This window comes from Urocampus carinirostris, chromosome 20, assembly GCF_059441175.1.
Source record: "Urocampus carinirostris isolate Australia breed hairy pipefish chromosome 20, RoL_Ucar_1.0, whole genome shotgun sequence".
Taxonomy (NCBI): Eukaryota; Metazoa; Chordata; class Actinopteri; order Syngnathiformes; family Syngnathidae; genus Urocampus; species Urocampus carinirostris.
In genome coordinates this window covers 3,491,796-3,507,687 of record NC_142368.1, presented here as the reverse complement: position 1 = coordinate 3,507,687, position 15,892 = coordinate 3,491,796, and the positions used below count along the sequence as shown (strand labels likewise).

General features: G+C 38.5%; 1 protein-coding gene across 1 annotated transcript in view; it reads left to right on the top strand.

Annotated features, from left to right (window-relative positions):
• syne1a (spectrin repeat containing, nuclear envelope 1a) overlaps nt 1-15,892 on the top strand; it is a 198,191-nt gene that overhangs the window by 179,146 nt on the left and 3,153 nt on the right. Inside the window, exons 133-148 of the mRNA XM_088325643.1 lie at nt 475-637; nt 744-931; nt 1,004-1,154; nt 3,114-3,296; nt 3,582-3,719; nt 3,786-3,977; nt 5,537-5,840; nt 8,316-8,384; nt 8,613-8,746; nt 8,854-8,980; nt 10,761-10,966; nt 11,033-11,239; nt 13,412-13,540; nt 13,607-13,816; nt 13,885-13,962; nt 15,515-15,573. Coding sequence (XP_088181769.1) covers nt 475-637; nt 744-931; nt 1,004-1,154; nt 3,114-3,296; nt 3,582-3,719; nt 3,786-3,977; nt 5,537-5,840; nt 8,316-8,384; nt 8,613-8,746; nt 8,854-8,980; nt 10,761-10,966; nt 11,033-11,239; nt 13,412-13,540; nt 13,607-13,816; nt 13,885-13,962; nt 15,515-15,573 — 2,538 coding nt within the window. The remainder of the gene's footprint in view (nt 1-474; nt 638-743; nt 932-1,003; nt 1,155-3,113; nt 3,297-3,581; nt 3,720-3,785; nt 3,978-5,536; nt 5,841-8,315; nt 8,385-8,612; nt 8,747-8,853; nt 8,981-10,760; nt 10,967-11,032; nt 11,240-13,411; nt 13,541-13,606; nt 13,817-13,884; nt 13,963-15,514; nt 15,574-15,892) is intronic.

The following is a 15,892-nucleotide window of genomic DNA, read 5'->3' as shown; positions in this document are numbered from 1 at the left end:
AAATATTATGTTTATTTTTATTGTTGTTATTATCATTGGTGCCGCAGTGATGTTTGGTGACTAGTGGCATTATGACGCTGAGGGATGGGTACTATGAAGATTAGTGAATAAAATATGTGACTATTGTAATTATTATAATTATTGCTATCTGACTTATGTAATATGTATATCCATGAGACTGTTCTATTGGACACAAGAGGAGAAGAGGATCTGTAAAATTTATTTAATAGGGAAGATGAAGGGGTAGGGAAAATAAGCATCTTCTTCTGACTACCACTTTTCGAACATGTTATATAACATTATTTTGTTGTTCTGTTTTTATTCTAATGTTCGAAATAAAGTTTTCACTCATTCATACATTCATTCATTCAGAGAGAATAAGCAGTGCAAAGAAATGGATGGATGATTTGTACTAAAAAAAAAAACATTTTTGAGTTTCTGGTCTAAGTCTCGCTCCTTCTACTCATTTATCAGGGTGAAGAAGTTGCGGGAGACCCTGGTGGCCGTGCAGCAGCTGGAGAAGAACATGAGCGGCCTTCGCTCTTGGCTGGCTCACATTGAGTCCGAGCTTTCCAGGCCCATCGTTTACGACACGTGTGACGAGAAGGAGATCCACAGGAAGCTCAGTCAACAACAGGCAGGAATTAAAAAAAAAAAATCACTTTCCGGTTGTGCTCCTCAAAGGTCCACTACCGAGTCTAGAGATCTTTGCTCCACCCAGGAAATGGAATTTTTTTCTCCAGGAATTGCAGAAGGACATCGAGAAGCACAGCACGGGTGTGGCCTCGGTTCTAAACCTGTGCGAGGTGCTTCTTCACGACTGCGATGCCTGCTCCACCGAAACGGAGTGCGATTCCATCCAACAGGCCACCAGAGGCCTGGATCGGCGCTGGAGGAACATTTGCGCCATGTCCATGGAGAGGAGGCTCAAGTCGGTGTCTCGGATAAGTTGAGAAAGACAAAGCATACGATAGCTGAGCTAACCCTTGCTATCCCGGTTTAGGATTGAAGAAACTTGGAGGCTGTGGCAAAAGTTTTTGGATGACTATTCCCATTTTGAAGAGTGGCTAATGTCTTCAGAAGGAACGGCAGCAACGCCCAACTCTTCTGGAGTCCTCTACACTGTTGCCAAGGAGGAACTTAAAAAGTTTGAGGTAGATTGATTGGCATGACACTTTTCAATGTCCACATCTGTTTTCTATTTTTGGTCTTCTTGTATAAAAAGACACATCTGTGAAATGTAATACAGTAGAAATAATTATTGGTAACAGAGTAACATTCACAGAGTCATTTTGCTCATACAGTAGACCCCCCGGATGCAGTGACCCACCTTACAATATTTTCACTTTGCGATGTGAAACGAGGTGTAAAGGGAGAAGCAGTGTTGTTGCGGTTGACGAGTCTCCAAATGCCTGTCCGCTGTTGGTCCATGTCATATAAATGCTGGTATATTTATTTGCATCACGACATTATAAAAATACTGATATGCTTTTGGCTGAACTACCTCCCACATTGCCTTTATCTGTCTTCATTCACTTCAAAATTTCATTTGCTTTGTAGACTTTGCGAGTCGGTGATAACATATTGTATTTTTGCACTGCATTTATTCACTATAAATCTAAGGCTTGGAGTGATGCTAAAGTGAGTAGCAAAAACAAAGTGCTTCTCAGAAAAGCGTGCAATTCTTAATCAAATCAGACACACAAATCACTACCCTTGCTAAGTTGCATGGTTGTAACCAATCGATTATTAGGACTATTACTAAAAATAAAGTAGGATTTAAAGCGAGTAAATCATCCAAGGGCACGACAATCCCCACAAGTGGAAGATTTCAAATCAGTTTCATTTGAAATCCGCCCTCATCATTTCTTCCCCCCGTCCATCCGCCTGCTACTCCACTCAACCAGCTCAAATTTTCCTTTACTTAAACATTTATCTATATTGTTATTTCAACATCTGCACATATATTACACACAAGAAGTACTTACGATATTGTGTTTTAGTTGAGATACCAGGGGTTTGGAAGGTTTTAGCCGATAACCATATACAGTGGAACCTCGGTTCTCGACCATAATCCGTTCCAGAACCCTGTTTGAAAACCGATTTGTTCGATCACCGAAATGATTTTTCCCATTAAAAATAATGTAAATAACGTAAACATAAAGCTAACCCGGGCTAATCGTACATTCGTGTATACAAAATATACAAAAGATTACGCTAACATGAACGTGTAAAAATAAAAAAAATCAGGTCGTATACAAGTCATTTAGCACCCGGGTCTCCACAACAAGTGGTGAGCGGTTCATTGGAAAGGGGGCTCCGTTCCAACACCCTGAATGTTGGGCTCCGTTTCAACACCCTGAATGTTTAACTTGAATGTTAACCGTAAACAAAGCTAACCCAGGCTAATCGTACGTTAGCGTTATCGTAATCTTCCGTACGAAAGATTACACTAACATGAACGTGTAAAAATAAAAAAAAGGATAAAGAAAAGAATTATGAATAGGATTTCTTACCTTTGTGGTGGTCAGCAGAAGGCGCAGGTGGACAGTGGGTTAATCCCTAGCAAGATCAGACACTCCACCTCCTTCATATTTTGCTATTATTTGAATGCAATAGTTGTACGCACTACTTTTCTTTTTTCACCTGTAGCAACTTTGCTGCTTGCACTGACTTTCTTGGGAGGCATAATTAGGGGCTAAAACACTTGGTAAACCTATATTAAAAGCAAAAGCAAAACGGAGCACGTCCGCACCCGATAACGGTCGGTCACGAAAAGAGCGATCTACACCCAAACGCCGCTCAGCATCGCACCCTAGCGTACGCACGCACGCATTACCGGAGTTTCTCAAAATTTTTGGGTCAGACTCTGATTTGTTCGAACTGAGAGGCTTTCGAAAACCGAGGTTCCACTGTATTTCAATTCTCAGCTATACCGCAATTTCAGTTTGCAATCCCCACCTCGATATGGATTAACGTTGTATCCTGGGAGTCTACTGTAAATTTGTCTCAGCCGGTGTTCACAGCTGTGCCAGTCCCTCACACTCATGCCAACTGTCCCACCTGGCTCGTTGCCATCTTGTGAAACAATCGACTGGTGTTTTCGTGCACAGGCTTTCCAACGGCAAGTGCAGGAATGCTTGACCCAACTGGAATTGATTAACAAGCAATATCGTCGCCTGGCCCGCGAGAACCGCACCGACGCTTCCTGCCGTCTCAGGGAGATGGTGCATGACGGGAACAGGAGATGGGACAACCTGCAGAAGAGGGTGGCTGCCATTTTACGGCGTCTCAAGGTAGCGACTTGACACTGGTTATCAGCTTAATGGAAAAAAAGACCTGATAATTAATCACTTGAAGATTCTAAGTGTTTACGTTCCTTGTATATTTAATGTTTTCCACCCCAAACAGCTCTGATAAAAGTAAGACAGAAGCAGATAGGGGCAGTGATTAATTAAGCGTAATGGCTCTTTGAACTCGATTGGGCATTATTAAGACATACTTAATAGAGAAAATATTGAACTTACAACTCTTAAAGGACATCTTAAATGACACACCCCACCTTTTCTGTGTCTTGGCAGCACTTCATCAACCAACGAGAGGAGTTCGAGACAGCTCGAGACAGCATCCTGGTGTGGCTGACTGAGATGGACCTCCAGCTCACCAACATCGAGCACTTCTCCGAGTGCGACGTCCAGGCCAAGATCAAACAACTGAAGGTCGGATTACACTCAGCTTAGATCCCCTGAAATGTATTTCTCAAAGGTTATGTCTGTTGGCTGCAGGCGTTCCAGCAGGAGATCCACATGAACATGGCCAAGATCCAACTGGTTTTCCGTCAAGGTGATGCTCTGATTGAGAAAAGCGAACCCCTAGATGCGGCCGTCATTGAGGAGGAGCTGGAGGAGCTGCAAAGGTACTACCAGGAGGTCTTCGGACGCGTCAACAGATACTACAAGAAACTGACGCGCTTGCCTGTGAGTACCCTGTTACTGGGCTGTTCATTAGGTACTGGTACTTTTGTGGCAACGTGTCAAAGTGCTGGGTCCCTTTTGCCATGGCAACGCATACAAATTGGAAATACCGTTTTCCCTGTCTCACTGCATCCGTTAAAGGAATCTATAGCTGGGTGAAAATAGCAACTGCTTTATGATTTTTGACTTTTTCCTTGACCTCAAGTAGGTTTTAGTTTAGGAGATGGTGGGATGGTGTAATGGTAGTCTATTGTCTATACAGCCCTTTGAGACTTTTTGTGATTGAGGGCCGTGGTAAACAAGACTTGCCTTGACAGGATGAACAAAGAATTACAAGATTGTAAAAAAAATAATAATAAGACCATAATTAGTTTTAAAAAGTTGTAATATGAAATTATGGAATTTTCAAGATGTATCATGAAAATAATACAAACAGGGCAACATGGCGGTGCAGTGATTAGCACCTGTGCAGCACAGTTCTGAGGTCATGAGATTGAACCTCCTATGTGGAGTTTGCATGTTCTCCCCGTGCTTGCGTGGGTTTCCTCCGGGCACCCTGGTTTCCTCCTACATTCCGAAAAAATGCATGTCAGGTTAATTGGCCGGTCCAAATTGTCCAGAGGTGTGAATGAGCGAGCGAATTGTCTGTTCCTGTGTGCCCTGCAACTGGCTAGCAACCAGTACAGGGTGTCCCCTGCCCACTGCCCAAAGAGATGGGCTCCAGCACCCCCGTGACCCTACTGAGGATAAGCGGTGCATATAATGGATAATACAAATAACTGAAGAAAATAAAATCTATATGCATATATTAATTATAAAAAGGTCAGAAATATTCAAAAATAAAACTATACATATATATATATATATATATATATATATATATATATATATATATATATATTTATAGGATATATATATATATTTATAGGATATATAAACTATATATTTATAGGATATATATATATATTTATAGGATATATATATATATTTATAGGATATAGAATTTTAAAATATAATATGTATAATTTTAGAAAAAATACTAATAAATAAAAACAAATCAATAATTATATAATTTTAAAATATAAAATATGTAAATAAAATAACAAAAATTAAAAAAACAGAAAATATATATTTTTTGATGTTTACAAATTATAAGTAAATTAATAACTATATAATGGGATATAAATAAATATTGTATAATATATAAAAATAGTATTACACATCGGTTATCAATGTAAAGGTACACCTTGGATCACCTCTCATTAGAATTATTTTTTAATTTAATTTGAATAATAATGTAAATTTTATTGGATTTACATCATGATTTACATCTTATTTTTGCTGTATTTCTAATTGTATTCCTTATATATTTTTTTAAACATTTATTTATTTATTTGTGAATGTATCTATTTTTTAATCTTCGTTTTGATATTTGATCAAATACATTATCTGACTTGCAGTTTTTAAATCTTTCTTTATTCTTTAATGCAGAAATGACATCAACAGATCTAGGTCATCCATTAAAAACTATGACTTACTTTTTTACTAACCTCATCTCTTAGCTGGCCGACGACGAGCTGGACGGTTCCGACCCGGAGGATGGCATGGACATTTCGGACCTTCCCTGGTGCGAGCCGACACCCCCTCGCATCACTAGCCGCCCGGCTTCCGGGATGGCTTCCCTGGTTCGGGCGGAGTGTTCCGGAAGGGGCACCCCAGCCAGTGTGGACTCCATCCCCCTGGAGTGGGACCACGACTACGACCTAAGTCGGGGTCTAGATAGTCCAGGGGGCCGCAACCAGAGGGGCAGGAGCCGGGGACAGGACGAACAAGAGTATCTGAGGACGGAGACTGCAGGGTTGTCAGGTCAGTCTTGTTTATTTTTATTTGTATTCAACTGGGTTCTGTCACTGTTGTTCGGCATTATAAATATTGTATCATTTTTTTTGTGGAAAAAATGACTTTTATCCAGGGATGTAATACTCAGTTTGATACTGGGGCCGGATCCAGACTTGTTTTGACGGATTTCTTTTCAGGCAGATGAGTAAAATAATGCCAACCTAAATTTCTTTAACTTTCTGTAGTTTTTCAGCATATGCTTTATCATCGTATTATTCAGCCTATTTAAGTAGCCTACTCTACATATTATATTCATGGATAATAAGGGATCTTTTCTGAGCATAACACATTTATTCACGAAAAATAGAAATAAAATGTTCGGCATTGATTACGTTAGCTGTTTTTTTTTTAAGTGGAGTGCATATCGTTTTACACAAGAACCAACTCAAGACACAATACAAACTCAAGTGGGATCTATCATAAAATATATTTTTTGCTGTAATTGTCAAACTGGATTGAAATGTTTTAGCATTGCATGGGCAAGTATTATAGACTACATCAGATCAAACAACATATCTGTCAACCTAGCATTTTTAAGACGCTTTTTTGATCATTTCAAATTATGTACGCTGGTTCGAGACCGGGTGGAAATGTATGTTGGCCTGGAGAGAGATGTGTAAGGGAAATTCATGTTTTATTATAGTTTGAATGTGCCTATGTATGATTTCATCCTCCAAAGTGCCTTAACGAAGCCAAAGATTATATCCATATGCTGTTTGAATTCTTGCAACAATTGTATCCTCTTGGGGCCTGGTAATTATTAATTATGATGGCCTTCGCTTTGGTGCTGGGAAGACCTTTGGGCGGCAATAGCTCAGGAGGTAAAGCGCTCATTCTGTGATTAAGAGGTCGCAGTTTCGATTCCCGGCTCCTCTGTGTTATATGTCTAAGTGTCCTTGGGCAAGACAATGAATCCCTAATACCCCCGATAAGCAGGTAGTTGCCTTGCAGGGCTGATGCTGCAATCAGTGTGTAAATGGGTAAGTGTGAAGCACATTGTAAAGCGCTTTAGGAGGTTTCATTGACTTAAAAAGCGCTATACAAATGCAGACCATTTACATTTACATCAAACTACTAGGCTATAGAGAGGCGGGTTATTTGGTTTTGCATCTATTTTAAAATCATAACTTTTGATGGAAATTAGCTTCTTTTTTGGTCATTTTGAAAATTGAATTTAAATGGAATACAAAAAAATCATGAAATATGAGTATGAAAACCAATAAACATAGGTGCCGGTGAATAAGTTAGAAATAATAATAAATAAAAAACAAACTGAATTTGAAATCAAATTTGGAAATCCATATAAAACTAAATGTGTACGAATGGAATTATATATTCATCCATGTATTTTATAGGGACAGTGTGTAATATTTAGTGCCTCCTAGTGGTAAAAAAAAACTTTCCTTCAGTAAAAAAAGAACAACATTAATTTGAATACTAAGGCAAAAATTAATTAACTTTCATACCAATGTTAATTTCTATTAATAAAAATCATTGGTCGATAAATTGGTATTTCTTTTATATGGTGTAATCCCTACCTAGTAGTTGCCGCCATGTGTGTCTGGTATCTTGCTGCTGTGCTCATGGCACAGGTTTTTGTTCGCATTAGACATAATATACAATACATCAACAAGTCAAATATGACACACTGGGGATTTAAGTTGAATTTTAATAATATTAGTATAATTATCACCAAATTATTGTGTCAGTTACTATTTATAATTGCATATATAATTGTATATATGAAATGTTAAGAAAAGCATATCTGAAAATAAATTCTACTTTATTAATCACCCAAATTAATTAATAAATACAAATTTAAAAAATAAAAATAAATAAATATAATTTGGAATAAATATATGAAATTGTGTATAAATATGCATTTGAGTCGAATCTAAGTAAAATTATTTTGATTATATTTTGACAAAAATAAGAATACATATATTAAATATTTCAATATTTTTTTCATGTATGCATTTTTATTTATTTGTATTTATGTATTTCTTCATTTCCACACTAAATGTTATATTTTTATGTTTTTTTTTAATTTTTCAATTTTGTTTATGTATCTTTGTATACACATTTTTTTCCAATTTCTATGTTTTTTATTAAATTCTAAAATTCATATTACAGTATTCAATATCTATATATATCTAACCTCCTATCTAGTGCTCGAATTATATATTTTTCCTCATATATTTCTTTCTACCTCTCTCTATCTTTCCCTTTAACTACCTGTCTCTATACCTCTTATCTCTTATCATTCTCTCTCTATCTCTCTCATTCTCTCTCTACTATTTCTCTCTATTATCTCTCCTTATTGTCTCTTAATTATCTATCAGGGTCGTGAATCCGGGAGTAAATAAACTTTGTGTACCTTATATTGTGATCACAAGCGACCCTTCACAAACTACGAAAAATTTTCTTTGTTTTCCTCTCCAGACGTAGTTATTCCCGAGAGTCCCGAGGCCTATATAAAACTGACCGAGAACACATTGAAAACTTCCTCTGGTAGGAACCCATCAGGCATGCTGCACAAGTCAGGAGCGCAGACTAAATTTTCTAACAAGAGCTCTTCGATGGGCGGCATCCCTTCACAATCATAACCATTAGCATGCTAAAACAATGTTATGCATGAGGATCCACACATCACATTCGTGTACAGACTAATGCATGCGTCACCCAGCTACAATATTCATGTGTTTTCGTCGTGTTCATGTGCTGATATTTTTGCTTCAGGTGATCCAGGAGAACTGGAGGCCAGCCTCCGACAACTGGACCAGGCTTTAGATGCATCCCGGTACCAGCTACAGGCCAGGGAGGATGCCGCAAGTCGCTCCAGCCCCGATGCCGATTCCACGTACATGGGATATGTGAGTCTAAAGGAGAATGGAGATTTGACGTCTACAGCCTACAAGACGTCTTTAAATGTTTTATTAATAAAAACATATTTTGAATTTTTGCCGTTTTTGTTTGTCAGATGCGTCTGATGGGAGAGTGTCGCGATAGCATTGATGCCGTGAAGAGAGCCGAGGGAGAGCTCAACGAGGACGAAGATGAGATCTCTGGACTCAATAACCCGACCGGCACAGAGAGTCAGAACTCAGGTTTGTGCGTCTGGCCCAACTTAACAGATATAGAATGCAAATATTTCATAAGCTCTAAGACTAAAGTGAAAAAAAAAACTATTTTTTTCTCGAAATAAATAATTTCACAATACTGGTATATTCCTGTACGGATGCCACAATTTGGCTTATTATAAAAATAATATTGTATTTATTGTTCTATTTCTATCAAGAACCAGAACAGGATCAGGACCCAAACGCGTTACCTTCTCACACAAGCCTTTTATTTTACGGAAAATGGGGAGTCATGCACGTTAGGCAACGGTCTGCATGGAAAGACAGGAAGCCAGAGACCGACGAGATCGATTCCAATTGCCCGAGTTGATATCGGACAGACGGGATAGATAATAATACAGGATATAGAAAAATAAACGGGACAAACTAGACGGGAACGAAAACTGGAGAGAATAATAAACAGGACGAAAATAGACGAGAACAAACTGGAAACCGAGATTAAACAGGACAAAAATAAACGGGCACAATACCGGAAAGGGAATACCAACAGGAAAACAGGACCGAGTCAAAACCCACAGCTTGCGGGGCGGAGGTTTTGACATACTGACAAAGGAAAAATGAGAGCACTGAGCTTAAATAGACGGAAATCTGTCAACGAGTCGCAGCTGGCGCCACGCGGGCGGGGCCAATTGGGCGCCATGGCAACCGTGACATATAATTAATATAAAAATCGTTCAGTTATAAGATTAAAGAAAAAATTAATTAATTTTTTTGATTTTTTTTTTCTTTTACTATTTATTTTAAGAATTCGTTGACGGACTGACAAAGTAAGAGAGAGCCCATTGAGCCTATAAAGACAGAAAGCCAATCTGTCAATGAGCCGCAGCTGGTGTCAATTGGGCGCCATGGCAACCGTGACATTTTCAATAGAATAATACAATTTTAATTAATTAAATGAATAAGTGAATACATTTTTATTTTGCCATTTATTTATTAATTTATGAAATCATACATTTGTTACTAGTAAGGAAATACATTTAATCTTTCACTTTAGCACTCAATTATTGAATAATGAAAAAATGCATTGTCATCAATTTAAACCAATAAGTAAATAAATGCATTTTGAATCATATTTGTTAAATATTAAAATACAGTAACATTTTTTAATAAATTAGTAAATTATTATTTTATTTTTGCATTAATTTTCTAAGTTATGAAATAATACAATGTTGATTTATAAAACAAATGTATGAAGAAAAAATGTACATAAATGAAATCAGACACATATCTATTTTATTTATCTAAAAACAATCACATGATCTAGTTTTAATTAAATACATGAATGACCAAAATAAGATTTTTTATTTATGTTGTAATTTAAGAATTAGTGAAAATAATAAAATGTCCATTAATTAAATATATAAATAAATAAACGAACAATAAAAAAAATGAATTGGTAAGTTTAAGCAGCCAAATTCTTTTGAAAATAACTATGAATGAATATTTCATATTTACCTTGGCTTAAATTACTTTATGTCAAAACTAGAACAAAAAAAGTATCTCGGAATTTAATAAATTTGAAAAAATATTCAACCACAATAAAAAAGTATATGGACAAAACAAATTATAATAAATATTGCTTCATATTTTCAATAATTTTTGGGCAATTCTTCTGAGGGAATAAAACAAGCTTTTGTTTTAATTACTGTTTTTTTCAAATGTCCACAACACACCCATCCTCATGTGCCCGCCATCTAGTGGCAGACTGTGTAATTGCACCCCTAAATAAACCTCTTTTTCTTTGCAGGCGTGATTGAGCGCTGGGAGCTCCTGCAGGCTCAGTCCCTGAGCGACAAGCACAAGCAAAACCTGCAGCAGTGGCGACAGCTCATCTCAGACCTGCAGACCATGCGGGCGTGGCTTGGCCGCTGCGAAGCCGAACTGGGCCAGCTGAGGGGCCTGGAGCGCAGCACTGACATCCAGGCCATCCAGCAGAGGATCAAAAAACTTCGGGTTAGCCTTCAAAGAAAACTCCATCGGGAAGAGCTTCTGTCTGATTTCATTGCATTTTTTTGTCAGGAGCTTCAGAAAGGGATGGACGCGCACAAGTCGGAGGTCCTGTCCATCAATCTCAGCTGTGCTAGCTTCTTGCAGTCGGAGCCTGACTCGGAGGAGGCCTGGGAATTGAGAGACACTCTGAAGGAGATGAACGCCCACTGGGATCACATTGGCGCCTCGCTGGAGGAATCCAGGGAGGAGCTGCAAGGAGCGCTCATGCAATGCCAGGTGTGAATCGAAGGATTTTCAGCAACGTAATCTTGGGGAAGTTTGTAAAACCTGACAACAATTTTCGGGAAAAATTTGAATAAGGAATCGTGCATTTAGCCTGCAAAAAGATATTCGATTAATCTCTCAATTAATTGACTAATTAATCGGATTTACATATACATTTTTCCATTCCAACACTGTAATCCCTAGCTACTTTGCGCTTCAGAACAGACTTGTGTCTGGCTTGGCAGCTCTCTTTTGCCCCTTACTGTATTCCACCTTAAATGACCTGCACTTGTGCAACAGTGATCCATTATCCCCAATCCCCTATCACTGCAAGCCGTGACCAGGAAAAGGCACTTTTTACAGGAGGCATGTTATTCTGACCTGCCTAAAACGAAATGCCACTTTTAGCTGCGATCCATTATCCCCAGTATACTGTTGCTGAGAGCAAGGGCTAGTAGAGCTCATTTTTTCGGTTCATGCCGCCGAAGCGTGCCATTGTGACCTGCCCAAGATGAACTGCACTATTCTAGCCGCAATCCATTGTACCCACTTGACCATAGCTGAAAATGGGAACCAAGAGAGCAAATTTGTGTCATGCGCGGTGTCTCTTATTCTCTGTTCTTTTTCGCCTAAAAGGAAAAGCACCCGTGCAGCAACAATCCATTATCCCTTGTCGACTATTGCTGCGGTCATGGGCCAGCAGTGCTCATGGTTAAAATGGGGAGTGTGTCAAGTCTTATAAATTTGCATAATTACAAGGGCTAATTTGAAGATTTGGCAAGGGGGTTCGGTCCTCATTCATTTTAGATGTTTTTTTTTTTTTACTTATTTTTATTTATTTTATTTATTTATATTTATTTCTATTTATTTCCAATTTGTATTTTATCCATCCATCCATCCATCCATCCATCGTCTTCCGCTTATCCGAGGTCGGGTCGCGGGGACAGCAGCGTTAAAAGGGAAGCCCGGACGTCCCTATCCCCAGCCACCTCCTCCAGCTCATCCGACTGGACCCCGAGGCGATCCCAAGCCAGCCGAGAGACATAGTCTCTCCAACGTGTCCTGGGTCGCCCCCGGGGCCTCCTGCCGGTGGGACATGCCCGGAACACCTCCTGAGGGAGGCGTCCAGGAGGCATCCTTATTAGATGCCCGAGCCACCTCAACTGGCTCCTCTCAACGCGGAGGAGCAGTGGCTCTACACCGAGTCCCTCCCGGATGACTGAGCTTCTCACCTTATCTCTAAGGGAGAACCCAGCCACCCTGCGGAGGAAACTCATTTCGGCCACTTGTATCCAGGATCGTGTTCTTTCGGTCATGACCCAAAGTTCATGACCATAGGTGAGGGTAGGAACGTAGATCGACTGGTAGATCAAGAGCTTTGCCTTTCGGCTCAGCTCCCTCTTCACCACGACGGTTATTTGTTGGTTTATTTATTTCATTCATGTCTTTATTTATGCGGTTGGGATCTTGCAGTTCAATAATTAGTGTCAAGAAACAGAACAGGATCAGGACCCAAATGCGTGACGTTCTCACACAAGCCTTTTATTTTGCGGGAAATGGGGAGTCATGCACTTTAGGCAGCGGTCTGGCGAGGAAAGACAGGAAACCAGAGACCGACGAGATCGATTCCAATTGCCCGAGCAGATATCGGACAGATGGGGTCGATACTGGACAGGACAGACAGGATAGATAATGAAACAGGATATCGAAGATAAACAGGACAAACTAGACAGGAACAAAAACTGGAGAAAATAATAAAGAGGACAAAAATAGACGGAAACAAAACTAGAAACCGAAATTAAACAGGACAAAATAAACGGGAACAATACCAGACAATAAATACCAACAGGAAAATAGGACTGAGTCAGACCCCGCGTCTTGCAGGGCAGAAGTTTGTTGACGGACTGACCAAGGAAAAATGGGAGCACTGGGCTTTGAATAGACAGAAAGCCAATCTGTCAACGAGCCGCAGATGGCACCACACGGGCAAGGGCCAATTGGGCGCCATGGCAACCGTGACATTTAGTGGACAGATTGGCAAAAAAAGAGTCACCAGCCCTGACTAAAATGGGCAGAAACAAGTGATATGGAGTTATGGATCGCAGACGATTTGTTAACCCGAAGTGGACTGAGGCAGCAAAATAGCCAAGTTTCACAGTAGTTGAATAAAACGTTTCCCATAAGGAGTTCCACGAGATGAGTCACGGTCTTCTGCTGTGGTTGGAGAACATTGACCGGCGGAGGAACGAGGTGGTGCCCGTCCCCCCAGACTCCGACCCGCAAACGCTACGAGCTCATCACAAGACACTCACGGTAGGAGTTTCAAGTTCTGTTTTCATCCCGGGACGCCTTTTTCATCCCCTGTTTCCTTTTTTGCAGCAAATCAAGCGCGAGTTGCTGGACTCTCAGAAGAAGGCGTCGTCCCTCCAGGAGCTTTCGTCGCAGCTACTGGTCACCACGGCGACGTCCTCGGGCGGCGAGTGCCTGGAGGCGCAGGAGAAGGTGCACGTCATCTGGAATCGGCTTCGTCTGCTGCTTCGCCAGGTGGACGCCGACCTGGAAGGCTTGGAGCGACGAAATTTGCAACAAGTGGGAGGAGCTTGTTATTGAAAAGTTCCGGTTTGATTTCATTTTTTGACAACTGTGATTGTTTGCAGGGATTATCTGTCGTCGATTTGGACGTGGCTGCCGTCTCTGCTGCATCTGAGTCAAACGTTCAACGTTTGCAAGCATCGGTAAGGTTTTTTTCTCCGATTGAGGCGCCTTTGTTACAAATTTCTAAAGAGAGAAAAAGTTCAAAAATTGCACCAAAGCATTATTTTCGATTTTTATAACATTGAGACAAATTAATTTTTATCCCCCCAAAAAAAAATACTTACCAAATTTCAGTATCTGAAAATAAGAAAAAAGCTGCTAGAAATAAATGTTAAAAATCCCAACATTACTTTGATAACTATTTTTTGTAATATAAATCGTCTGCATTTGCATAGCGCTTTTCAAGTTCGATATCAAAATATTTCAAAATATACTACGAAAATATCAAAATTGAATAGCATTCTCATAACTTAATATTTATTTTGTTATCTTTTTTATTTGAGATTTTTGTAATTCTTTCAGTATTTTAGTAAATATTTTGAAATATTTGAATGCACCCATATAAGAATTCATTTAATAATCATTATATAGCTTCATATGTATTTATGTGTTATTATTATTATTTAATTAAACGTTTTCTTTCTTTTTGGGTCATTAATATACTATTTTATCATAATTTCAATCCATATTTTAAGATATTTAACTAATAACAAATGTTTAATGTAATAATGTTATTCTGGCTTAATTTATTTTATGGAGTTTTTATTTGATATTTTAAATATATATTTGATCATTAATATAAGAGTTTGGATAATTATAAATATTTAAGTATTATAATATAATAGTTTACTAATATTCTATAACATATTTTTTAATTGTTTTTTTTTTAATTTATTGATTTAATAAATTAATGTAATCATAATGTGTTTAATAACACAATATTCATATATTATTAGTATTATTTAATAATATATTTTTACTAATAATTTACTTTTAAAACATTTAAAATACATAATTTATTTTTAGCGTGACTATATTCAGCCAAACATGACCCACAAATATCTGCACAAACTACCAATTTTTGATTTGCTTAAAACGTCTCAAAACAAGAAAACTAGTTTACACGTGTTTTGAATGTACTTGAAAGCACCATTTTGCTGCAGATTATGAATTGGCAGATTATGAATCGTCCGAAACCAATCTGTTAAAACGCCAATCGTTTTTTTACTTCATAGAACAAAGTAAACAGAAATAGCCCATATTGTTAGAGTCCCATGAATGCACCATTTGTGTCATTAGCAAATAGATAGCAGTTCCATTTTTTTGTTTTAATTATAAATATTCCTTTTGCAATATTTTTCTTGCATTTCAATATTCCAAACAACAACAAAAAGCACATCTCACTTGTAGTTACTCTAAAGCCCGCTGCTTTTTTTTCTTGATGCAGCTTTTAGCATGTTGATCCAGCAAACGCTCAAGAAAATCCTGGCTTTTCTCTTTTAAAACCTGCAAAATCTTTGTACCAGGAATCGAGAAGCCAGATTTCTTGCCAACCAATCAATCAATCACATCATTGATTATGACATTGCTGTTCTTTTTTAGATTTATTTGACTCTTTTGAGTTTTTCATTTGCCTCTTGACTGAAATATTTTCTTTCTTATTTTTTTGACGCTGCTAATCACGCACTGCAGCCCCAAGGCAAAAGTAGTCAGGCCCTACCCGGACCCCATGAGAGCAGCCCCCGCCACAGGTACCTTGAGCATCCCCCATCTGTGAGCTCTACAAAAACAGGACTGTAATGGAACCCCCTCAAAAAAAATCATTTTTGTGGTTTAATCCAGTTTTATCAATCGCGTTCCACAATGTCCCGCTTTTTCTAGAGGTCATGTGATGAGTTCACAGGCGATGAAGAAGGAGCCTTTACTACGGCTCCTTCTTTTTCGCCTTTTTTATGAATGTTTTTTTTTTCACTGCTTCATTTTGCTGCTCGTCTCTTATGTCCTCGCCGACATTTCTTTTTGTTTCCTCTCATTCTTAGCAGGAAGTGATGCAATGAACTGTCTAGTTTC